This window comes from Emydura macquarii, unplaced genomic scaffold (assembly GCF_026122565.2).
Source record: "Emydura macquarii macquarii isolate MOO-44397 ecotype Brisbane River unplaced genomic scaffold, CSIRO-AGI_Emac_v2 contig_2473, whole genome shotgun sequence".
NCBI classification, from domain to species: Eukaryota; Metazoa; Chordata; order Testudines; family Chelidae; genus Emydura; species Emydura macquarii.
In genome coordinates this window covers 19,171,121-19,198,321 of record NW_027132610.1, presented here as the reverse complement: position 1 = coordinate 19,198,321, position 27,201 = coordinate 19,171,121, and the positions used below count along the sequence as shown (strand labels likewise).

The 27,201-nt window shown below is 41.3% G+C and overlaps 1 protein-coding gene across 1 annotated transcript in view; it reads right to left on the bottom strand.

Moving 5' to 3' along the window:
* The window catches only part of KPNA3 (karyopherin subunit alpha 3), a 63,648-nt gene that overhangs the window by 25,644 nt on the left and 10,803 nt on the right, over positions 1-27,201 (bottom strand). Inside the window, exons 2-6 of the mRNA XM_067563085.1 lie at positions 20,151-20,195; positions 3,899-3,988; positions 3,601-3,630; positions 3,460-3,512; positions 3,271-3,366 (exon numbers count right to left, since the gene is read on the bottom strand). Coding sequence (XP_067419186.1) covers positions 3,271-3,366; positions 3,460-3,512; positions 3,601-3,630; positions 3,899-3,988; positions 20,151-20,195 — 314 coding nt within the window. The remainder of the gene's footprint in view (positions 1-3,270; positions 3,367-3,459; positions 3,513-3,600; positions 3,631-3,898; positions 3,989-20,150; positions 20,196-27,201) is intronic.

Genomic DNA, 27,201 nt, shown 5'->3' with positions numbered 1-27,201 from the left:
GTCTTATACATCTTTCAGCTCTGCAGCATTCCTCCCCACCACACACACCCTATACTTATTATATAGACCACCATGTTGCTAGCAAGGGATTCTATCCAGTGCGGTGACACTCCTTAATTAGCTGGAGTTGTTGTTGAGTTATGCAGTCCAGTTTCTCATTATCTTTCCCCCAGGGATGAGTGTGCTGCCCCTGCAATGTTTGTAGCCCATGACAGGGCCTAGGGAGCAAATACTGGAAAAATAACCAAACTTCTTCCAATTCCCCCTGTTCTTGTTGAGATCACTACATAAATTCAGTCCCAACTTCTTGTTTTGGTTTTTTTTTTGCTCAAAAACAGGAGTTTGTACACAGTTAAAGCAGATACTTACAATACAGGGGAGAAAATTAACTGCGATGTAACATCTTAAATTATGGTATAGACCATTTCAGATTTTAACCTGGCAACTGAAGTTTTTTAGGGCTGGTCAGCTCATTGTGTTTGTCCTGTAGAATGGGGTGGGGAAATAGAAGCAGGCTGTTCTCAGCAGAGCACTCATAACCCTTGATGCAACGGAGTGAGTGTCTGAAAGCAAGATGCAAGGGTCCTTGGTTTTGTCACATTTTCAGTGGGGATTGTGGGGTTTGGTTTGTTTTTTCTATAAGGGATAGGGGAGATATTGATTGCACTAGTTAACCTGGTGATGGTAATTTCACTGTAAAATATTGTAAGTATCTAGAAGGTATTAGATAAGTATTATACTTATTTTTTACATTTGCATATTTCTTATTTTCAAAAAGAGGATATCTGAAAGGAAGAAAGAAAACATAGCGTGGTTTCACTTTGACTTATTTTTCAGAAATAACCATCCCTAGAGATGGACTACTTTGGATGGTCTAAAATAAACAGCTCATTTATGCTCACTAAATACAGAATAAATGGACCAAACAGACAGTCTGATCATGTAAAGCACACTTCTGTGGGAAAGAGTCCAAAAGATCAAGACTGAAGGAAAAAGAGGCTGACCCAAGAAGTGGTGAGATGCCATAAAGGAAGACATGTTAGCATGTGGTGTGTTAAAGTGTAGGCACTGAACAGAGTATTTCAGATAAAGAGGATGCCTATAACGGACCCCATTTGCTAGGATTAATATGCAAGGACCAAGTTGCAGAATAAATGTGTCACAAGAGCATTGTAGTGCAGAACTTACAGGGGTGGTGCTCTCTGAAGTTAATGGTCTTGTTGTCCATCAAACCACAGCATGTTATAACATCTATCCTACACAGTAAGTCAACCATGGCCAACAATACCGTTCTGGCTTCATATTCAAGTGGTGCTGAAAATGGCTTGGGTCATATACTGGGACAAAACTCCATCACAGAAGAGGTCTCTCCTCTATCACTGATTGCCAGTAAAATGACATTACATCTCCACCAAAGAGAGCAGAGGAATACAGTCTGTTAAAGCAGCTTTGTGGATCAGTTAGGAATACGAGTTTATACAGAGTATTTATTTTCCCTGAGACCATATATGTTGCATCTGATATGTGCCTGGCCAAATACAAGTAATAGTTTGGTAAAGGGTTGTGTGCAGACTGTGGTTAAAGGGAGTGATGGGGGGGCTAGCATTTATACAAGGGGGCAGAGTTAAGGTTGCAGTGCATAGTACATGGTTTATGGTAGTTGTGATAATGGTAAGATGTATGCCTGTTGGTGGAGTAGAAGTTATGTACTATTAGATGACTTAACTTGTCATTTCCTTGCTTTCACAGGTATGTGTCAGGTATGTTACACAGATAGCAACTACAACTGCTTCAGAGGGACTTTTGTGAAATAGCTTCCTAGATATTTTAATTCTTAATTGGAGATGGCGTAGGAAAGGAATGAGTATTCTGGACCCATAAAAGTTAAGAGCATGTGCTAACAGACAATATTTTAATCCATCAGTATCTGTGCATAAATGCTTCTGTTGTATGAGAAAGTAACAGTAAATCATTGCTTCTGCATGCACCCAATCTCCATCAGGCTTCTGTGCACCCAGTTCCCCATTCTCTCCATCAATCAGGTTTGTGTGTACAGTGCATAAACTTTCAATTATAAAATTAAGTGCAGCTAAAAATAACCCTAACTCCAACTTAATTTTTTAATTACCTACTGCATCCTATCTCTTTCCCTACCCAAGTTTTGTAGACAATGTTTAAAAGATATTCATCATCAATAAAAGAAGAACTGCCTAAGAAAAATGTCATAGCACAATTTCAAAGACTCCCTACTACATATTTACAAAGAAACGATATAAAAACTACACAGAAAATTCAAAGGACAAAAACTAACTGCGTGAAATTTCATACCAGTTGGACATCTACTTTTGCAGAAAAAGAGGCATTTATAACCCATTTTAGAATGCAACTCTAATCATAAAATTGTTACCAGGCACTTCCATAAAAGCAGGGCTTTGTGTATTCTATGATTGTGGAGCTTCAGAACTGCACTCCAAAATATCAGTTTGCATTTAGAAATGTTTCTAATATATGGTTGCAGAAGTAACCAGAAAATGCAAAATGAGCATAAACAAATGCAGTGATGCCTGCCTGATACAGAAGAGAGTCTGAAACAACAGCTGAGGTTTATGAATTGCCCCAACTGCTTCAATCAGGGCCCCCCAAGGACTCCATGATTCTCTGATTGTGAAATTTGGCATTCTTCTAAGGTGCCAAGAAATTCACCATATCTCTGTGAACTCTGCCTTGCTGGGATCTGCCTGTAGCTGTCTTTTGCTCTCCAGCTTTCCCCACAAAGGAAAGTGAGATAGCAGCACATGGTCCCTGTACAGTTCAGTGGAGCCGGAGCTTAAGTCCACCTTGCAGCAAGAGTGAAGGGAGCCAGAAGAGTAGGCTGGTGAAACAGGCAGCCTGGAAAAGAGTGCAGCAATCAAGGTGTGGTGAGACAAGCCCACTTCCCTGGCATACATAGGGGAGATGCTTCTGAGCTGGGCTACCTACAGAACACTGTAGAAGCCAAAACACAGGACACTGAGGCGGGCTGTTTGGAGAAAATAGAGAAAATCCAATCCTCAAAAATTAGCAAATTTTCAAGCTATGAGCCATAGCTGTGTGTTTGTGCAGGGGTGACAAATGGGAATGGTGTTTTCTAGTAATCAAAAAATTAATGTTGCTGTGGAACTTGATCCCACTGTGCCACAGTGTACATGGGGCCCTGGTCATAAGTTTGCATCTGAAATAGCGTTGCCTTTTAATGATAAAACTTGAGGAAAAAAAAAAATGTATACTTACTTATCATCCCTTTCTAGACAGTTGACCAGAATTGGTAAAATTCCAGATTTTATTAAGTCATCAATAGGTGGATTTCTGTCACTGGATAAGAGTTTTCTGTAAAATTAAGTAAGACTCATGAGTAAATAACTTTATCAAGGAAGAATTTTGTAAGGACTGTGCACGTTTTTTGCTTGTTTATTTTTTTACCTTGCAGCTTGGACAGCACTCAACTGGATCACAGGGTTATCACTTGTGGCATTCTGAAATACAAAAGTAACAAAATTCAGAAATCCATCACAAGCCCTAAATTCTGAATTCAAGAAACTGAAGATAGTAAGCTGAACATACCTGCAATATAGCTTCTAGTGTTACATTTTGCTTGAAAAGAAAGAGAGATCATTTAGCAACAAGTTACTAAAATTATATTTACTACTGAAACATTCCAGACTAAACATTTGAGTTCTCGTGAGCAGTTACCACTCCACTATTTCACTGGAGTTGTAACCTGCTCAGATTTGCCTTTTCTGTCCATTTTCAGGTTATTTCTAACTGAACATAAGACTCAAGTGACTAACAGAATAAAAGTTTTCTAGACACTACCAAAGAAACTAAGTTTTAGAAGCAGATTCAGAATCAAGCAACTTACTGCTTTGAAGTCAGCATCAACATCAGAGTCTTCTAAACTTTCTTCTTGAGGGACATTTCTTTTCTTCAAAAGATGTTCATCTCTTTTGTTCTAAAGATATTAGAAACCCATTAATGCTTATCAATACAGACTAGTCAAACAGAAATACTTTAAAAAAATGTACCTAAGATTCTTTACATAAAAAGATTTGGAAGCAAGACTGATTTTACAGTAGGGAAGCTGGAAGTCGCTCATTTTGTCTCAAGATAAAAAAAGATTTGAATCTGTATATAAGCATGTATCTTGTGAACCAAAATACTACACGCCATTAAATAAATAGACGCACCATAAAATAGATAGTTAACACCTTTCAGTTAAAGTATCAATATTTTACATGGAATTTCTAGCATACATAGCTCTGCCTCAACAGTCACTTAAATTAGACATCAATAATGTTCTAATCTAGTGAGGCTAAATTTAGTTTGTAAATAAGTATTACAAGCTGCTTGCATATCCCAATTACATCTATTTTAATCCTATGTGTAAGCAAACATGTTCCAACACACGGACATTCATAATATATCCTGGTCACTGCAGCATTAACAGCAGTTTCTACTTATAACACAGCACCCTGCAACGTAGTGCTTTATTTAGTAACTACTCAGATGAGCTGTTCTGACTAAGCTGCATTTTCAATATTAAAGCATTCACAAAATGTTCACAGCTTGCTTAATCTGGATGCACCATACATTTTATATTTTAAGTTTTCTACCTTTATACGAAGAGGAAAAAAACCTCAAATAAGGGTTTCCACTATACCAAAGGAACATGTTTTATTTGTCGTTTTGAGATTTTTATTTCAAGTTTGTTTATTCCCCAGAAAAAAATTCTCTGCCACAGAAAAAACGGTCTTTTTCAAATTTTAGACACAATCTCTCTTTTGTTCTGTGCATAGTTTCCTGCAACTGCACTATATTTCCATCTTTATTGCGGGTTAATGATTTAAAAAGCAAACTGCACGGTCTTAATACCAAAAAAAATTTGATTCTCCATTATGCAAGCAATTAAAGAAAGACACTTTCTACACACCAAACTATCATCTGCTGTACACACCCTACTGGATATGGTGACTATGCTCTTATTGCCTATTTATGATGCATAAATATAGTTCAGACATTTTTATTTAGATGTTTTCTGTTTTTGATTTTTACATTAGAACAATCAGGTCATTATTTCCCTTTCTTTGGCTGAAGGACTCAGACAACTCAAGTTGAACTTGAACAAAACAACTTTCCCACTCCTCAGCTGGGATGGGGGAACAATAGTATGGTAATGCTTTTCCAAGCCCAATGAATGAAACAAATCACCTTTATGCAGCACAGAGGTTTAGTAAAAGGCATAAGTTTATTTTCCTCTGCAGTTCATCATACACTACTGCTAGAAGATCCATATTCTACTTCAAGAATCAGTCTAGTTGTGCTCTGGAAAGCATAATCTATATACATGCCAAACACAAGTCAGGATAGTTCTCACAAACATACTAACAGTTTAATTTCTGTGCAGATTATGAATCAGGGTTAAAATCCCCAATTTAGCAGTCAGGGCCTATCTGCATTACAAGAACCATCCAGCTAGCAAAGCTGTGTGCTATGTTGATTTAACCAAAAGCATGGTGGTTATGTAGTGCAGACAGGCCCTAAGTGTTTTAAATTTTTTGTGGGGTTTAATTGTGAAAATGTTAAAAATGGGTATTGTCCACACAAGCCATTTAAGTCAAAATTAAAGGGCCGGGTCTACATACAGGCTTGTGTCAAACTTTTCTACAGTAGGCAAGCAACAGATGCCTATAGGGCTGCTTTTTGGCTGAGTTAGTTTTTGACAAAAGTATTTGCTTATATCCTTTTAAGCAGACAGTAATACCACGACGACTTGGTTTCAATCTTGGCAATTCTAGAGTTGTGCAAATTTGGCTGTCTTTCCTATTGCTTGTGTGACTCATGAGCAGTATGAATGACAGGATTTGGGAAGAATCAGTTTCTCTTGTTCAGGGGCAAGGGCAGATCACTTAGGGGTGTGGTAGGCCTCTCAGATGCCCTTTTATCCTATCCTAAAGAGTTGGCATAAGAATAAGCTCTATGGAGTGGGACAATTCTCTGTCCATAGTCCTGTTGCTTCTTCAACCTGCTTGAAACAGCTGCTAGAATGGCGAGGAGTTGTAGCCACAGTGTTCTCAGTTTCTGTCTTCATGGGGACCAAAGGATCACGCTTGCTCTTGAAACTCTGATGTGCTACCATTAGATCACTAGGCCATCTCCCTTTTGCATCCTCAGCAGCAGAGAACTGCACCTGTCACAATTTCATAATTAATGTTACTCTGGCTCCTGCTGGAGCCAGTCTCATGAGGACACAAAAGCATCTCTGATCTCTTCATGTGGTGTCCAGCCCTACCCATGGAAAAAAAAACCCTTCTGATTGGCTGCTTTCCCCACTTTCTAGGAAAGAGCAATCCAATCAGGGCTACAGCATGAGGCAGGCAGGCCATTCCCCTACCCCAAAATTCCTCAGCTCCTAACAGCAGCCTCATAAGAGGAGCAGGGGGAAGAAGCTACAGAAAGAGCCTTGTAGTTCAGTGCAGTTCTGCTCCTCCACTCCCCTCTAATAAATGGGTTATCAGGCCCTCTGCTCCCTCCCCATCCCTACTCCTCTTGCAACACCAGGATCAGAAAGCAAAAGAGGGTGAAGAAAACATGGAGCTGCCCTCTCTCAGGCCTGGGAAGAGACAGAAGTGGATGAATAACCTGATGTTATCCCACCAGGCCTGGAAAGAGTGAGAAGAGAACCTGGTTGCAGCTACCCTCCCAGATATGGGAGAAGAGGATCAAGAACCCCTGGAAATTCAAGATCAGATGTGCACTGTAGGGCAAGAGTCAGTTGTGGGGCAAATCACATAATTAATTTTGAGTTTGGGAAGAAGCTGAAAGCTCTGCACCATCAGGCAAACACAAGAATTCCTTCTGCAGTGACCAGAATGAATGACTTTATTCTAGGAATTTGGGAGGGGCGAAACATTCACCCTAGAGCTGAGCAAAGAGAGTTTAAAAAAAAAAAAACCCACAATAAAATCTTTGGGGAAAGAAAGCCATGATTTTGGAGGGAGAATGGAGGGGTTGTCTGGCTCGTGATTTTTGAACTTGTGGTTGGCAACTCCTGCACAAATAGGCAACTTCCCTGAGTTCCAGGAAAAGCAAAATAAACTGACTGAGGAAGCTGTGTCAAAGGGACAGATATGAACATTAATAAAAATCAAAAGCTGCAAGCAAAGAAAGGAAGGAGTGGAAGTAGAGGCACGTACATGGTGGGAGGGGGAATCAACTCATGCCAAACATGTAATTGTTTTCTGTTTTAGACACTGCAATTCCAGTGACAGTGATCCTTTTTTGTGAGAACTGACAAGCAGCAAGGCCTATCTATCAATCAAAGCTTAAATTTTGGTGCTAATTGTAGCTCTTTCATAATATTTCCTGTAACTAGACAAAAGATTCCATAGGTGACATCCTGTTGTATTATAAACAGGTTAACTTAATTTTAGAGGTCCCCCAAACCTCTGATCATCAAAATATAAAATGGATTACTCTACACCTCATACTCATTAAAACTCATGTGGAAAGCCTTTACAGGCCCTATCTACAGGAGAGAAAGTTTGGAAAAATTCCTTACTGTTATCAACACTGATTCAGCTCCACCTATGGGAACAACTTTGGGAGCCTACAAAAGAGCAACCACCAGCAGTGTAGCCAAGGCCACTATGGCTGAAATGCAGAATGCAGTGTTGTAGCTGTGTTGGTCCCAGGAGAGACAAAGTGGATGAGGTAATACCTTGTATTGGAATTTTATTTATCTTCCATTTTATCTAAATGCAAACAGACAAGAATTCCTAATTCTGTACACTCAACCATAACACCAGCTCAGCAACCAAGCTCAGAGAGAAGGTCCACAGGTGCATTCAGACTACAAGAAACATAAGCAGTGAAGCCGTAACAGATTTAACCTGAAGGCAGAGAAGTAGGCTACACTAAGACTTAACATTCCATGCATTTTCTGGCCAACTTCTGCTATGATTGTCCTTGTCAGATGATACAGAGAGATAAGGACAAACGATAAGACGCACCAAGAGTCTAATCTTTAATTAGTTCTGCTGCCAGTTATCACAGAACAGGAACCGCATACAGACTCAGCAACAGAAACTTTTTTTTTTTTTTTTTAAAAGGGAAAAGGTCCACATATAGCAATATGATAAAGAAAATAGCACTATATGCAACATAAGCCTGCTTTTCATTCCCATCATGTGCCTCCAGTTTAAGGCCCCAATTTAGCCATAATGCTTTGCTGAATCGGTGTGGGGAGAGGAGGGCGGTGGCTTAAGCTGAAGGCACATGATGGGAATGAAAAGTAGGCATCTGTTCTCGAAACCAGCCCTAAGTTGATTTCAATTGGCACCTAAGTTGTGTTTTGTTGAATCATGACCTATATGCAGGAAAATTTAAAAGGAATTAAGAATCTGGAGGTATCTTTAGAATTTTCTTTAGATGCTGATCTGATTCAAGAAAATAATATAAACTAAAAACTGAGAATGCAGAAAACAATATTAAAAAGCATATTTGTATTAAGTTTACTGAAAGGGAAAATCCAGGTAATGGATTCAGTTTTATTGCAAATTTGATCTTTCGGTATAAAGTGACTAAGTTTTACAAGAATTCAAGCTGTAGATTGTTAGGCTCAGATCTGTCTTCTTTATGCCACTCCAGTGACAGGTTTCCTCAACAGGGAATTTCATGATGTTTGGAGCTTACCTCACCAGCTTAGGGCTGGCACAACAGCCCTATGGTCCCTTTCCAGATAGGGAACTCACCAATACCTTGGATGGATTTGACCATCAAGCAAGAGAGGCAAGAACTTCTGAGGGAACCATGATTCTGGAGTTAATGCAGTATCTGATTGGCACGAAGCCTGGAGGTATTGCAGGTGGAGCCATGCGGCAGTTTGAGGGAACTGGAATGGCATTGATCCACTCCACCCCTTATACTCCCATTCAGGAGCACGAAGGGAGACACTGAGCCTGTGTGAGTCAACAGATACTTCTTGGAGAAAACTTCCAGACTCAGGCACATGGTACCCATAGATTCAGACTCAGACTTAAGGCCAGAAGGGACCACTGTGATCATCTAGTCTGACCACTTGCACATTGCAAGTCACAGAACCTCACCCACCTGCTCCTGTAATAGATCCCTAACCTCTGGCTGAATTACTGAAGCCCTCAAATCACGATTTAAAGACTTCAAGTTACAGAAAATCCATCATTTACACTAGTTTAAACCTGCAAGTGACTCATGCCCTATGCTGCAGAGGAAGGTGAAAAAGCCAAAGGGTCTCTGCCAATCTGACCTGTGGGAAAATTCCTTCCCAACCCCACATATGGTGATCAGTTAGACCCTGAGCATGTGAGTAAGACCCACTAGCCAGACACCTGGGAAAGAATCCTCTGTAGTAACTAAGAGCCCTCCCCAGCTAGTTTCCCATCACTGGCTGTTGGAGATATTTGCTGCTAGCAGTCACAGATCACATGCCACTGTAAGCACTCTCATCATACCATCTTCTCACTAAACTAAACTAAGCTCAGTCCTGAAGCCAGTTGGGTGTTTTGCCCCCACTGCTCCCGTTGGAAGGCTGTTCCAGAACTTCACTAATCTGATGGTTAGAAATTCTCGTCTAATTTCAAGCCTAAACTTGTTGATGGATAGTCTATATCCATTTGTTCTTGTGTTCACATTGCCATTAAATTTAAGTAACTTCTCTTCCTCCCTGATATTTATCCCTCTGAAGTATTTATAGAGAGCAATCACTTCTCCCCATAGCCTTCTTTTGCTTAGGCTAAACAAGCCAAGCTCTCTGAGTCTCCCCTCATAAGGTAGATTTTGAATTCCTCAGATCATCCTAGCAGCCCTTCTCTGTACCTGTTCCAGTTTGAATTCATCTTTCTTAAACATGGGAGACGAGAATTGTACACAATATTCCAGATGAGGTTTCACCAGTGCCTTTTATAATGGTACTAACACTTTCCTTTGTATACCTCACCAGATGCATCCTAGAACCATATTAGCCTTTTACACAGCCTTTTACACTGGTGACTCATACTCATCCTGTGATCAACCAATACAGCCAGTCTTTCTTCCTCTTGTCACTTCTAATGGCTATGTCCTCTGCTTACAGCAAAAATGCTTAGTTAGTCCCTAAATGCATGACCTTGCATTTTGCACTATTAAATTTCATCCCATTTCTATTACTCCAGTTCACAAGGTCACTAGATCTTCTTGTATGATATTCTGTTCCTCCTCCGTATTGGCAATATCTCACAACTTCGTGTCATTTGCTAATTTTATTAGCACACACTCACTTTTTGTGCTAAGGTCAGTAATAAATATTAAATAAGATTAGTGCCAAGACCGATCCCTGAGGAACTCCAGTAGTAACCTCCCTCGACCCTGACAGTTCACCTTTCAGTATGACTAAGGTTGAGATTCTGTCATGGGTATTTTTAGTAAGTCAGGGACAGGTTGTGGGCAATCAACAGAAATTCATGGAAGCAGTGACCTGTCCCTGACTTTTACTAGAAATACCCTGAAGGAGGGGGGAAACAGAGCTACCAGGGCTTGCAGCTGCTCCAGCCCGCTGATCAGGTGTTCGGCAGCAGCCCTGGAGCTGACAGCTCTTCCATAATCTTTCCATAACTGTTGTTCTTCGAGATGTGTTGCTCGTGTCCATTCCTATGCAAGTCTATGCACTCTGCATGCACCACGGCCAGAAGCTTTTTCCTAGTGGGTATGTGCTAAGTCCGCTCTGGTGCCCCCTGGAGTGGCACCCTCATGGCTCATTACATAGGCAACTGTCGCCCCACTGCCCCCTCAGTTCTTTCTGGCTGGCTACTCTGACAGAGGGGCAGGTGGGTGGGTTTGGAATGGACATGAGTAACATCTCGAAGAACAGTAATTACGGAAAGGTTAGTAACCGTTTTTTCCTTCTTCGAGCGCTTGCTCGTGTCTAGTCCTTCATAGGTGATTCCCAAGCCATATTCTAGGCAGTGGGGTCAGAGTTCCATGTTGGTATGGACACAGACTGTAAGACTGCCTGACCTAAGGCAGTGTCACCTCTTGTCTGTTGAGTGATGGCATAGTGAGTAGTAAATGTATGAATGGATGACCAGGCTGCCGCCCTCAAATGTCCAAGATTGGAACCTGTGTCACAAACACTGTTGCAGTGTGGACACTTGCAAGTCTGGACGAGATGGGGCCTGGTGCCCCGCCATCATCACCAGCGTGCCCAGGCTAGGAGGTGGGTCTCCTCGTGGTGGGCTCATGCTGTTGGGCCAAGGTTTGTGGGACACGGTGAGGGGAAGATGGAGACACTGGGAGAATCAGGAGGCTCCTCACTGCGTCATAAGCCTCAGAACCACTGATGCCAGCCTGGGTCACATCTCCCTCTTGGTTCATCCTTAGTGGGGAGTCCATGTGCACCAGACTCGATGGTACCCCTTGTTGAGCCAGTCAACTGTGCCAATTGGCTGACTGATGCCTGGGAAGGGACCACAGCCTGCCTCAGCCTCTCCTCCTCATTGGGGAGTGTCCATGGTCAGTCTTTTTTTTTTTTTTTTAATCTCTTCCTCAGCACGGGCAACGTCGAATGGTGCAGTGTTGCTGGTACCAACGCCTTGGTCGTCAGAGAAGGGTCACAGTGCCGGGGCACTTTTGGTGACGAAGCCTCTTTGCCCCTTTGCAGCTCCCTGATGGAGGCCAGAGCGCTCTTCACTGAAGATGTATTCAATCCTGAGTCTGGTTGGCGCTCTGAAGCCGGTTGAAGTGCAGCCTCCATCAGCAAGAATTTCAGTCTGCTGTCTGTCCTTTTTTGTCCTGGATCTGAAGTTCTTGCAGATTCTACACTTTGCCAGGACGTGCCCACCTCCCTGGGCTTCAGTTCTCTTGTGGTTTGCTCACCGGAATCTTCTTAGGTAGGATGTGCACTGTTTGAAGCCCAGGACCCAAGGCACACCCGGAAGCTTGGGTGGGAGAGCCCCACAGGGCGGGAAAGCAGTTCAGGTTTTTAACTAATCCCTTTATATTACAATACTAACTATTTATACCTAATTACAGGCACAATCACTGAAGACACTGCTTGCAGATCAAGAGTGAAGAAGCAACTGTTACTGACAAAAAGAAGGAACCGAGGGGGCAGCGGGCTGGCGGTTGCCTATATACTGCACCATGAGCGCACCACTCCAGCAGGCACCAGAGCTGACTCAACACATACCACTAGGAAAAAGCTTCTGGCGGCAGTGCACACAGCAGCCGTACACCTACATAGGAATGGACATGAGCAAGCACTCAAAGAAGAATCTGTTATCTTCTGAAAGAAGGAAATCAGGTTGGTCTGGCACGATCTACCTCTTGTAAAACCATGTTGTAGTTTATCCCAATTACCGTTAACCTATGTCCTTAACTATTTTCTCTTTCAAAATTTCTTCCAAGACTTTGCATACAACCGAGGTCAAACTAACTGTAGTTTCCTGGATCTCTTTTTTCACTTTCTTAAAAATAGGAAATATATTAGCAATTCTCCAGTCATAGGGTACAACCCTCGAGTTTAGATTCATTACAAATCCTTGCAATTGGGCTTGCAAATTTCATGTGCCAGTTTCTTTAAAGTTCTTGGATGGAGATTATCCAGGCCCCCCGATTTAGTCCCATTAAGATGGAATACTCTTAGGGATCAACACTCAAAGTAGTAATTGTTCTACTCTACTTGGACTGGTGAGGCCTCACAGCTGGAGTACTGTGTCCAGTTCTTGGCACTAAAATTTAAGATGTGGACAAATTGAGTAGAGTCCAGAGGAAAACAACAAAAATGATAAAAAGTTTAGAAAGAGGAAAGATTAAAAAACTGGGCATGTTTAGTCTTGCGAAAAGAAGACAGAGGGGACCTGACAAGAGTTTTCAAATATGTTAAGGTCTGTTATAAAGATGATAGTGACCAATTGTTCTTTACGTCCACTAACGATATGGCAAGAAGCAATCAGCTTAATCTTCAGCAAGGGAAATTTAGGTTAGATATTAGGGAAAACTACTTTCATAGTTAGGAAGTTAAATTCTAGGATAGGTTAACCAAAAGAGATTGTGGAATCCCTACAATTGGAAGTTTTTAAGAACAGGTTAGACAAACCTGTCATGGAAGCTCTAGGTAGTGGTCTGGGAGCATATTAATGATAGAAAGGAAAGAGGTCATTTGATTTGTAAAAATCTACAGAACCAAATTCAATAGTGTCACCCTCCATGGTGTGGCACAGGGGACTTGCTGCCCTTAGGCTCACAGCTCAAGATCCTGCAGTTGGTGGAAATTTTGACTATACAATGCCATAAAAAATTAGTCAACTTGGGTATCATTCAAAAGCCCTCTCTCTCACAAATACAACAGTACAAAACATGACAAATCCAGAACAATTATGCAGATCTATATCAATTTTTTTTAGTTATACTTTAAATCATATCAAACATGCAGCCCTCAAAGTTAAATTTTGACCCTCAACTGATAATACAGTGTTATCAGTTAATGCTCAGAAAATGATAGCTCATTAAGTTTTTTAATGGTACAGAATACTATAAATCAAAGGAGTGCTTCAAGCTGATTTGCCATCATCGGCAAAAAAAGAAGTGGTTCAGTAGTACTGATTATCAGCTTTGTTTATTATCCAAAAAGAATTATGAGGCACTGATTAAGACATTAGCATCCAGCCAGAAATTACCGGAATCCAATCACAAATGCTATACACAGTTACATAACATAACATAATTAATTACAATCTCAGAGTAATTTATTACAAAATCCTGGTTTTTTACTTTGGTCTTTACCATTTTTACGCATCAATGGGGAGAGGAAGAGTGTCAACAGTAGCTGAATCTTTGGAGAACATCACCGTGGAGAACCTGATTAAACACAATGCTTGGTGGCAGCTTTCATGCTATAAGTGCGCCCATAAACTGAATTTGGCAAGGTTAGTGAGGGATGAAGTATATCGAGCATCAGGAAAAAAAATGAAGATGCAGGGATAAGCACCAGCTATGGCCAAGGCTCGCCTTAGATGAAGTCCCATAGAATGCACGGAGACAAATACCTGCTTCTTTTGCAGTAAGCCAGAATCCTGAAGGCATCCATTAAGCACAGTTTCAACATGAGACAGGTGAGAAACAGTATGAAGCAGTCATTCTTACTGACAATTTTGGATGGAAATTAAAGTTAAGTGAGTGTACTGACCCTAAAGATTTCCACAGATACAACATTGCACATCACGTTAAGTGTTACACAAAGAATGTCTTATGTGTTGCGTCAACAGGTAAAAGCAATAGAAACAAACACTAATTTTACTGCTGCAAACTGTGTTACTCAGCTAGAGTTCATACATTGCCTCGCAGAGGCTCTAATGGATGGGAAAGTAATAGTGATGGCTGAAGCAGAGGCGAAGTACAGAGAAATGTGTGCTTTGAACTGGACTGAAGAGAAACAAATGCTTAGCAGAAAGACTCTTTCAGCACTTATTGCAGATGAACTGTGGTATACGGATGTACTTTTTAACAATCCTAGCTGCAGAAATGAATGCATATCCTTAGAAGCTGCAAAAGATATGACGCTATCAAAAGTGAAAGAGAGTGTTGATGTCAACAGTAATATGAAGACTGTTTGCAGCTGCTGAATTTTTATGGAAAAACATTTTGTCCTGTGGTACATTGGCATTGCAGGGATCCATAACTGATGCCAAACCCGAAAAAGTAATCCCACATGACCTGTACTACTACTTTAAGTGGTGCATCAGTGGTCACAGTGACTTCAGCCCCAGCAAGTATGATGTAATCAAATGGAGCACAAGGCTGCCATTTTATTGCAAAACCTCATGTACAAGTGCTTGAGTGAAGGGCAGGTTTCCAACACAAATACAACCATGCCATAAATATGTAATCTACCACTACAAATAGCTGTTGGAAGGACCAAATTATCTTACTGGAAGGCATTTGATTCAGCCGCCAAAGTCACATTCCGTGCTCTGGAGGTGCTTGGAATGGCTGAAACAGTCACTGATGAGGTTATAATTGCATTGGAGGTGTTCGGAGGCAGAGTTTACAATTTAAAGACCAAAATGATGACACTATGCAGAGTTACACTGGTGGATGTTTTCCACGAAGCAGACAAATGGAGGAAAATTCCCACCAACAAGGGATGTAAACCTGCTATAAAAAGGGCAAATAATCCAGCAATGGAAAGTTCAAAACTACCCTCCTCTATCAGGCATAGATGGATCTTGAAGGACGGACTGATCACACCAGTTGTGTGTGAAATATCATGTGATCTCGAATCAATAACTAATCAAACGCTCACGTTCAAAGACCAGAGGCTCACCTCCCTGCCGTGTTTGGCCAGCAGCCTGCCTCATACAGAGATATGCGAGTGCAGCGTGGACAAGAATCACCGTGACGTGTCTAGCAGTGCAGCCCTAGATGGAGATGACGCTGATGACACTGATTAACAAATGTTTTAAATCATACTTGTCAAGACTACTTCCCTAGGATTATCAAAGATCAGGGCATTTTTTTATGTAAGCAATAGAGCCCTGTGTTAAAGTATAATTTAAAAATATGTTTTTTTTAAACATCTTCTCAAATATATATCTATATAACTGTTCTAGGTTTGTCATGTTTGGTACCACTGTTTGTGAGAGAAAGGGCTTTTGAATGACACCCAGCATGTCCCATTTGCAAAGACATGATTATCAAAACTTCCATCAAGTGGAGGACCTGGAGCTGAGAGTAAGAGAGGCAGCTAGCCCCCCTGCCATGCCACAGAGGGTGACAACACTGAACTTAGGATTCTGCAGATCTCTCTTACCACCTTTAATTCACTAACTTACCAATGGAATAAGATTTTACTACATTATGTTGCCAGACTACATACTTGGTTCTGCTTCAGCGGGGGATGGGGGAGGAGAAGAGTGGAGAGGTGGGAAGGCAGATGAACTAGATGGACTCGAGGTCCCTTTCAGCCCTATATTTCTAGGATTCTGTAGTCTCAGCTCTTTAATGACACGAAGCAGAATCATGGCATTTTTACTTATCTGATGTTTTGTTGGGAAATAGACCAATCTGAGCCAGAGTTGGTGCAACTGCAGGAGAAATCCAGCATGCAGTGTCACATATGTACATATTAACATACAGCTGAACAGGCCTATACACATCTGCACTGTCATAGTCAAGTATGTTTCTATTCTAAGTAACAGCTACTGCACTGACAGGAATTTATGTTTAGGAAAGTACACTCTTTTTGACATGGAGTTGATCAAGACTCCTCTGAACTACTGTCTGTGATGGGAGAAAAGAAGGCTTTCCATATTTCACCAGGAGACCCCGTGAGAGAACAGAAAGAGCATAGTACAGGCTTGCAGCAGTCTTCTCCAGAATGTGCCCTCAATCAATCAATCAGAGGTTAGATATGAATGGCCTTCCTTCTGAGAGAGACCCCTACTACCACTATGCTCTTTATGACAACTCAGTCAGTTGTGGAAAGTCCAAATGGCAGTTCCTTATACTGGTAATATTTGGCCCCCACTGTGAATTTTTGGTATCTCCTGTGACCCGTATAGATGGCTATATGGAAGCCTGTATCATGGAAGTTGACAGCCATGAATCATTCTGTAGCCTGAAGAGATGAGGATGAAGACTGAGGTAGCGTTTCCATCCTGAATCTGAAGCTAGGTCTATACTTAAACTGTGACAGTGGCACAACTGCAGCACTGAGGTAGCGGTTTAAGTATAGACACTCACTTCAGTGATGGGAGAGTTTCTCCTGTTGCTGTAGTTAATCTACCTCTCCAAGAGGTGGTAACTAGGTTGACGGGAAAAATTCTTCCATTGACCTAGCACTGTCTACACTGGGAGGTTAGGTCAGCTTAACTACGTGGCTCAGGGATGAGGATTTAACACCCCTCGACGTAGCTAAAATGATCTAACTTTTAGTGTAGACTTGGCCTGAGACAGCATATGTATTTTGTTCAATCTCCTCAGGTCTAGAAGAGGACAAAGACACTTTCTTCAGGATAAGAAACAGAAGGAGAAGCTTCTTCCTTTGTATTCAGTAGGTACCTCTTCTATGGCTTCTAGATGAAGCAATAAGGCCACTTCTGATTGTGTTAAGCTCTTGTGAAAAGGGTATCTGAAAAACAACAGGGAAGGGGGTAGGTAGAGAATAATGTGTGGAAATGTATAGGGTCCATTTGTCAGCTATGATGGCCACCAAGGCCCAACACAAAGAGTGCAAGATGATTCCTGAAGATGGGTGAAGGCTCCAGTGTGACTCAATGCTCCTGTTAAATCTGCTGCCTAAGAAGAAGCCAGATTAGCAGAGGAGATGGAAGATGGCCACTCCCTGGAATATCTGGGCTGCCTTTTTTTGTGGGTACTCTGGTTGATGACCCCATGAGTAGGACAGTGTCCTCAGCCTCTGTTGGGGCTGTTACTTGTAAGGTTTCCTATAGAGAGGCTGGTATGTAAATCCCTGAGAACCATGATGTTGACCTTGAGTCCTTAAGGGAGTGGAATGATTAGTCTGTTTTCTGGCTGGAGAGCTCCATTCCTCTGAAAGGCAGGTCCCTCCATAGTGGCCTATACCTTGTGCCAGATTCCTGGAGCCATGAGGCCTATGTCATAATGACAGCCATGGAGTGTACAGCTGTATCAGAGGCTGCCAGCAGTGATATTCCCACAACCATCTACACCCTCCTTAATATTTCCTTTAGCTCATCCCTGTTCCATTGCTTGACTGTCTTCTCCAAGAAAGAAAGTTGTACTTGGCAAATAGACACTGGTAATTTGCCAATTCCATAAGCTGGAATGAGGCTGATGGATATGCTTTGCACCCAAAAAGGTCCAACCCGTTGGGGTGTGTCCCCTTTGGCGTGGCTTTTTCCGACACAGATTTTTCCTATCCTGCCAAGACAACCATGGGTTTGGATAAGCATAAAAGTGTTCAAAGCCCTTTGGGGGCACCTGATATCTCTTCTCTGCTCTTTTCCAAGTGGACAAAAGAGTAGCTGAGGTATTTGCCACAGTCCTTTGGCCAGTTGCAGGATCTCTTCATTAGCAAGGAAGGCAATTCTGGCTCGCATTACAGTTCTCAAAATAAAGAAATTGAGAGACTTCTCTTGTATATAAATATAGCCTCAATGTGTAATCTCTGCAATAAAGGACAGGCAGTCCTAAAAAGCTTTAATGTAGCTTTAAGGTAAATTGCTAGATCTGGGGCTGGCATCACTGCTTCCATCCACTGATGAGGAAGACTCCTTGGGTGGAGATATTGCTTCTTGTTCTTGGGAGCCCATATCTGATTCTGGTGTGGGCAACCTAGTTAATAATGCCATTGGGAACATGATCTCTTACTCTTTTTGGAAACATAGGAAAGCGATCTGCTCCTGGATGTACGACAGTTCCCAGTAAGGCCAGCATGGGAAAGATAACCCCATGGATACTGGCTTGATTCAGGGAGGTTGCCCCAGTGCCACTCCTGCCCCATTCTGGGGCACGACTCTGAATAAGGGCTCTCCGGTACTGTCCTTCAGGTCACTATGAAAGCAGGAAGAGAGATCTTTGTCCAATGCAAGCAAAAAAGATGGCAAAGTATCTCCTCTTTGAATAGTAGTGCTGTAGGGTGTTAATGGCATCAATGCCAGTCATCTCTTTGCCATGGTGAATGTCTCTGGAAGTGACCCAAATTCCTCCAGATTGTATCTTGGGCCCTTGCTGAGCTCAGTCGCAGATACCAGTACCAAAGCTGGCACAGGGTCTCTCATTCCGTCTGGTCAAGGACTTAGATGCTGTCCTTTAAGGAGTGATGTTTAAGTTTCCTCCTTCTCGTACATCTCTTCACATTTGAAGTTAATATTTGGGCTCTGTGAATGAGCCTCATCGATATGTACAGGCATCTGTGCTGGTTTCTAGGATACCAACTCCAGAACTGACTGTTTCTCCAACAAGTATGGCAGATAGTGTGTTGTAAAAGCGGCAGATCTGTGGGGCACCATCTGATATATTATTGGCCTCCCTGGCCTTGTGGTATCCCTAGTAAAGTTCCTTTGCTTTCATGCTGCAGTACTGCTGACTCCCACCATACTCCTTTGCTGGCATCCCCCATGCAATCTGTTCATAGATGTCAATGTTTCTATAGCTGGTCTGTAGCTGTACTTGCAGCTTCTTCTCCCCACAAGCCCAGGAGATCTAGGCAGGACTGCATCTAGTGCATGGACCCGCCACAGTCAATTGGGCAGTTGCAGACAAGGGTGAGCTGCTAGGTATGCTTGCCAAGGTGGGCAATCAGGAAAAGGCATTAAAAACACGTGGGGGAGTTTAAAGGGCAGGGGGGAGGGGGTAGCTTCCAGTCTCTGACTCTTGGAAAGCAGAGTTTACAGTTGTGGCCAGAGTACTCACTGTTGCTGAGAAAGAGACACTGTGGCACAGCTGCTGCAGGACTAATAACGTTGACACAGGTCATTCGGTGTCTACACTTGCACTGCATTAACCTCAGTAGGTCAACCATGGCTCCACCATTTTCAGAAGATGGTTATATTGTGTTGGTGTAACAGGGTGTTTACATCAACTGGAAACAAATTTGAGTGTAGGCACATGCACAAATATGTTGATGCAAGGCAACTTATGTCAGCCTAATTTAGTAGTATAGATCAGGCCTGAGAGCCAAAAAACAAGACCTTCTGAAGTGCCAAAACTGCTCCGTTCCAAGATTTCAAGCTTCCAGCTTCCTTACAGCTTCTACAATGCTTTGCAATACAAAAATTAGTAGCACATTGAAAATTTGGTGGCACAATAATATTAACTAAATTTTATTCCAAATTAAATACACACAGCAAAGGCTATATACTGACTGTACTGAGCTAAGAGTAGGCAATGGAGGCAAGAAGACTAGGAGGGAGTGGGGAAGTGAAGAAATACTTCAAACTTCTACAGTCCACAAAACAATTTAGCCCTAACATTTTGAATAGGACATGGGACCTTGATTACAGGCTTGTGGTAGAAACGCACTAATAATAACAACAACAACAACAACAACAGATGAAGACACTGAGAATGTCAAAATTAAGAAAATCTTACAGCTGATAAGCAAAGGCAGATCAAATTACCTTCCGCAGTTCAATTGTTACTTCATTTCTGTGTCTTCTCATTGTCTGAAAAAACAAAAAAATCAGGATTATATACATGAACAGTCTGCTCCCTAGCCACTTAGTGAAGCTATTCATAAAAAGCTACAATGGAAAAAGGTTTAGTGTACATTTTGTTTAGAACGGAGGGGTGCTTTAATCAATTTTGGAATATTTCGCCACACAATTCTTGGGAACAACAGGGTTAAAGAAAAAGATAATATGCCTCACAAGCATGGTAAAAACTTCATTATGAATGCAGAAAACAAGTACACTGAAGGACAAAGCTTTTTGAATAGTGAAATATAGTGCTCCCTTGTGGAGTGCCACAAGCGTCAGTTCTCTTTGGTCTTATTAAATATTTACATACAACCTCCAGGAAAAAAAGATGACATAAGTTCAAATGTTTACCATATACAGATAATACATAACTATCTGTACTTCATAACCCACAACATTTGTAACCCAGTTATCCCAATGTCTGCCCAAGATCAGCACATGGACAAGAAGAGCTGGCTGATGCTTAACCCACTTAAGACTGAAGTTATGCCTGTAGGTAGAGGAAGCACTTTGAAGCGCTTATCACCACAAAACTGTCTCCACTGATGGAGGATGTATGCTCATAAACATCAAGACAGACTGCAGTCTAGGGGTCCTTTTAGACTCCTCACTGACACTGGACCCTCATATACCAGCATCTAGGAGAAACATTCTACTATGTCCAGCTGGTTTAGAGACTGCATCCCACCCTTGACAATTATATTGCCTCTTGTACTCTAATTCGTTTACAGAAATGAAATTTACTTGGGTCTGAAAGCAACAACTTTGAAAAACAGCAACTGGTACAGAATGCAACAGGGTACCTCCTCAGCCATGTGGGAACCAAGTGCACAAAGTCCCTGTACTTTGCTCATTCCATTCTCTATCAACCACCACATCACCTTTAAATTCTTGATCATTATCTTCAAGGCCCTAAATGGTCTCTGCCCACAAAAAACTAAAACTCCACCTCATCCTTGGAGGCCTCACCTTGCTCCTCATGATCCGTGTAACAATTAGCTACAGTGAATGAAGATCATGTGCACAGGAAGACAAAGCTTTCTTGTGGGCTTGCCCAGTACTAATGGCCTCACTCTGAATCACGAACCATACCATTTTCTGATTCAACATGAAGTGCACTTCTTTGACCTTGCTCCCCATACACAATGCATGTTCTCTACCTGAGGGATTGCCTTTCTCCCTGTGCCATACTGCTACACCTGAGGTCAGCTGAGATGCCCAGAGTTGGAACCACTAATCATTAAAAGAGAGGTGGCTACTGGCAAGGTGATCCCTATGAGAGCTCCAGGACTCTGGAACTTGCTCCTCCCCTTATCCCATCCTTTTTGTTAAAAATACCCTGCTTTGGTGATCTACCAAGCATGCAGCAAGAGACCTTTTTCACAGACTTTTTGCAGAAGGCTGAAAGATGAAGGTGCGGAAAGGATTTCTTTTGTGTAGGTGAACGGCTGAGTTCCTATTTGAATTATTATTTGAATGATGCAGGAATTTTGTTCTGCTACTAACTGTGTGTTAGGGGACCCGCCACATTATTTACACCTAAACTTTAGTTTGCTCACTAGATTTTAAATTTTGTTTAAGCTAACGTTATATTTCCCCCAGAAGGAGGAAAACCTTAAAATCTAAACCAAGAGTCTAGGCATGTCATAAGAATCCAAACAGAAGTCTAACAAGTGGACAGTCTCTAAAACATCTAGTTACATCAAATTTTTTAAGTTTACTCCAAGCAATTATAGCAGTTATTAAAATAAGCTATGCTAAAGCCTTGCATTGTTTAAAAAAGGTAAAATGCAAAACATACTTTACATTTAAGGTAGATTATTTGTGATGACCTTTCCAAAGAGCTGTAAATCCTCTATCCACTACCACATTGGTATATTGCTTGTTTTAAAAACACAGTATTTCCAATAAAAACCAAATGTGAAATACTGGCATTTGAAACATTTTCCTCATATTGCATAACTGGAAATGTAATATAAGTTTGTAATACAGTGTATTTTTTCAGTAAGTCTTTCCCTTACTGTGCTTTAGTGTATTAGACAAAGAATGTGATTTAAATTAAGATTTCATATTTAAATAAATATGTATGCTTATTTAGTGAATTACCAATTGTACACTTGGTAAGTACCCAGAAAGAGATTTGATTATACAAACATACACAGTGTTTGTTACATTATGCTAATTTAATTGACCGTTTTTAAAAAATATATACAATACAACAAATGTGCAACTGAGTTAATTTGGATCTCTCCATGTATACTTTAAACACAAATGTTTGAACTACAGATTAACAAAGTCTGAAGTTTATTTCTATGAACAGATTTTAAAAGTGGTAAGGTTAATTCTTCTTTTGCCTATTCTCACTCCAGGACACTATAGAGGGTAGCGGTACAAAAATTTTATTTATGTCTGCTTCAAATTAACATTACTGGAAATACTCAATGGGTTATTAATAGCTTCCTAAAAAGTCCTAGATTCAGGATAAATTTGAGATTGCATGTAAAGAATGTTAAAGGACATAACTATTTTCAAAGTACTAATATAATCCTCTCTCAATGCTAGAATCATGATGGTACCATGCTCCTTGCACTATCTCCAAGTTAGAAGCAGAGGTGCTGTAGGTTTAGCAGAAGTAAGGTATTACACACTTATTCTACACCTGCCATAAACTTTTTCTTAAAAAATAAAGTTAGACATTTTTCTCATCCCAACCAACAGAGGAGTTCATGAACCAATTCATGAAGTGGGAGGGAGTGTCCTTGTGAAAGGTTCATGGTGTAGTCCCACATCACCTGCTTCCAGGATGGAAAGACAGCAGCTGATTACAGAGTGGGTGCACACATGGTTATACTGGAAAGCTAGGGACCTAATACTCCTGAAAATTGCAGCATCTGTTACAGATTTCCCAAAATTCCTGATTGTAGCTTACTTTCCAATCTATTTTACAACTAACTTTCTCCCACTCATTAGTAAGTCATAGTTCTATTTTATTAGAACCACTGCCAAAACAAGTTAAAATGTATGAAAGTGCAAAGTAATTAGATCCTGAACCTTCTGAGATGGAAATTTAGCATAGCGACAGTGATGCAAACAAAGTTATATCCCCCAGAGAGTCTCTAAATGGAGCACACTGCACAACACATCATGTATTAATGCATCATAGTACAGTTGCTCACCTCAGGCATGGTGAGGCAAAAAACTATTCACCATATTGTGGCACAATAGTGCACACTTAAGTTAGCTGTAATGTTATAGCACAGGTATGACATCCTAAATTATCAGGCACTTAATTGGTACAGTTAAGTCCATATAACATTTTATAATATTACAAAGAAATAAGATCTCTTCTGCCAATTTAGCACCTATGATGGACAAATTACTTATAAAAATGTTAAGATTTAATATGAAAACTTGTTAACAGTGAGGTGCCAAGCTCTAAAATAGGCTGTCTCAAAAGTAGATGTTGAAATTTGAAAGAAACATTGCTTAAGTTGTTTCTTTTGCATTTTCTTCAACAAAATAAGAAACTTTAATGAAAAGACATGGAGATAAACAAAATCTGGTGTGGCTGCACATAAAATGGGCTAGGGGTTTTTTTTTTGGTTTTGTTTTTTTGAGGACAGGAATCAATCTATCTCTAGATATTCTTAAAAACCTGACATGAAACATGTTTGAAGAGTTTTTCCCTACCATTTCCACTCTAATTTTATTTGTGTTAACTAAGTTCCATTACACAGCACCACAATTAAAGCTAACCTTCAGTGAAACATCACTGAAAGTCACACTGGATTTGTCATCACTGTGTGAAGATCTCCATGTGAACCCCTTAAGCCTTTCTGATTGCACTATAAGTATATTTGTGTGCATTTATGGCCTCCTTCCAAAACCGATCACTTCCCACCTCCTCTGAAACAAAAGTCAGTAGCAGCTAAGGTCAAACCTAACAAGTGGAGGAAAACTGAATTTAAACAAATACTTATTAAAAATAAAAAATGCTAAGATGAGGAAAAGCCAAAAAGGGTGATGTAAAGAAATTCACTATGCCTTAAAATAAATTAATCTTCCTTTCCAAAACAATGTCCTACTTAAATCTTCAAACATCAGGTTTAAAAATCTCTGGCAAAGCTGTCTTCAGCAGACATCTGTTGGTCATCACAGAGAATACACACAAGAATATAGAAACTTCCATACAGTATCCGATCAGTGTTCCTTCTAGTCTGGTATCCTGCCTCCAGCAGTGGACAAGTACCAAATACTTCAGCGAGACATACAAGAAATGCCTTAATGGACAATTATGAAGTAACCTGTTCATAAGGAAAATGTCTTTTCCCTTCAGTAGTTGGGAACACTATGAAGCATAAGGGTTTATATCCCTTGTTATCTTTGTACCAACACTAGCAACCGTCGCCAGTGGATAAGTCAGAAGGGTCTACGAACTTTGTTTCAACAAGGATCAAAACAGCAAGACCCTGTTCCCAGGTGTCTCCATCTTCAGTGTCCTTTACAGAAAAAAAAAGTAACATTCAGCCACAGTGGTCAATTACAAAGGATAAGCACTCACCAAACCTCTCTGTCCTTTTCTAATGAACAGCTGAAGCAACCTTATATAAGCTTTTCTATCAGCAAAACCCTGGTTAGAGGTTCGTGGAAGAAAAGATGTCCTTAGTATGTATGTTGAGACCAATGTCACTGCTAACAATCCTACTTTGAAATAACCTGTTTAGGTCAAACCAGTTTTAAATCCAAATCTCCAACACTGCCATGTCCTAACTTTATTTTACAACGTTAGATCAACATAATAAGCAAACTTGTTATGAACTGGGCCTACACAGAAAAAATTTACTTTGAAGTTTTGGATAGGAATTAAGATGTATTGAACCTTTAAACATGATTCTAAGTTTGAAGAGATTACCTAAATATTCAATTTAAGACATTCTGCAGCAAAACACATTTTTACAGTTTGTGAAATGGTAGCTTATACGGCCATATAAGCCAAGAATTTCTATTTTTTAAAACTTGCATTATGCAAAAGAGGTACATTCTGAATGAATAAGATTTTTGGAGAAAAAATCTAAAATGAAGATGCTAGTCTGTAGTATAGAATATGTAAATTGCTGGTTTAGTCCAATTTTGACTGAAGGATAACATATAACAGTGTGAGATACACTGCACATCCTCAAATTCTTTTGTAATTAAGAAGTAGCAAGTATATTATACAGTAGATGCTTTTAGTGAATAACATAATCCATAGGCATATGGAGTTATTTAATAAAGTCTTCCATGTACACTGAGCCACATTACCCAAATATCTTTAAGCATGGCTTAAAGAAAATATAGGTTAATTCTGTTTAAGCACAGTTTAGTGAATCACTGAAGACAATTTTAGAAACAAGGTCCAGGCATAGAATAAAGAACTCAAAAAAACCCGCAAACTTTGTATACAAAACTTGGCCCCATTCAGTGACCAGTAACACTGTCTGAACTATGGTAACTATTGTGCTAGCCCAGTCCACCCCCATCATTAAATGAAACACCTAGAGAATAAGCAACTCCTAAAACTCAACCTCATTCCTGATGCTGCACTAGCAGAGAGGGAGCCAGATCCAGATGCTTAGTTTGGTAAAGTTAGGGTGGGGGTGAATATGGTGTTACAGACTAGTTGGTTGGTTGGTTGGTTATACTGTGGATTTTGAAGCAGATGGGGGATGGGTTGGAGACTTATGGTTAAATATTCAAAAGCATGTTTAGTGACTTAGGAGTCTAAATCACCCAAGCACTTTTGAACATTTAATCCTTTGTGTTCTTCTTCCTTATTCTCCTACCCACTGAAATCCCCCCACCACTTGGCCTTTTCCAAAAGGGCAAAAATCTCATAGGACTAAGAAGAAATAAAGATTGAGCCCTTTTATACCCTTGCTTGTGTCAGATCCAGCTCTCCAACCTCTGCATTGGAAAAGGGGAGTAGAGTGAGTGGTCTAGGACAGTTTCTCAACCTGTGGTACACGTACCTGTGGGGGTACACGAGACACAGGCAGGGGGTATGCGGTGAAAAACCCAGTGAAGGGAGGTGGACAGCAGCCGCCGACTTCTGGGGGAGGCGGGCGGCAGCCACCCGCGTCCCGCCCAGTCCCAGCTCTCAGGCTGGAACCCAACAGCAGCTTCCTGTGCCCTGTGAGCTGGGCTTGCAGCTGGGTGGCTGCCACCCGTGTCCCAGCTCTGAGCGGAGAGAGAGCCTCCCACGCCGTGGCTTGAAGATGGGCAGCAGCTGCCTGCCGCCCGCCCACATCCCCGGGTCCCAGCCTGCGCGGAAGCCTCCTCCGCCCCAGCTCAGACTGGGTGGCAGTCGCCCACCTCCTGGGCTGGCAGCCAGGCAGCAGCTGCCTGCAACTTGCCCAGGTGGCAGCTCCCCTACCCGGCTCAAAGCCCGGTGCCCAGAAAGCCAGGCGGAGAGCCCAGCAGCTTGCCCTGTCCTAGATCGAGGCTCTACACACAGGCTTGCTTGTCAATTTCACTGCTCTAGCTGGGCAGTGAAATTGACAACTATGACAGCCCCAGATTTTACCAGTATAAAAAACTCAAGAGGGCCCACACAGTGTGGTCCCAGGCCATGGGGAGCGCTGCTGCTATCCACTCTGGTGGGCCGCTAGTGCCTGCTTATACCTCACAAGCTCCCGCCTGTGTGAGGAAAACACCACGTGACCACACCATCAGGCCATAGTGATTGGCTGGCATTGACTTTTGCTCCTATATAGAAGAAGGGGAGGAGGAAGGAGGGGAGAAACAGCAGGGGGTTTTGTGATCTGCCACAGCCACACAGCTTTGCAAAACTCAGAACTCTTCTGCTTTATGAGAAATACAGTCATCCAGTGATAAAGGGGAAAATGATTGTATTTCTCAGAGTGGAAAATTGAGTGTTGGGGTACTTATTAAAATGTTCAGAAGATGGGGGTACTTGCTACTTAAAAAGTTGAGA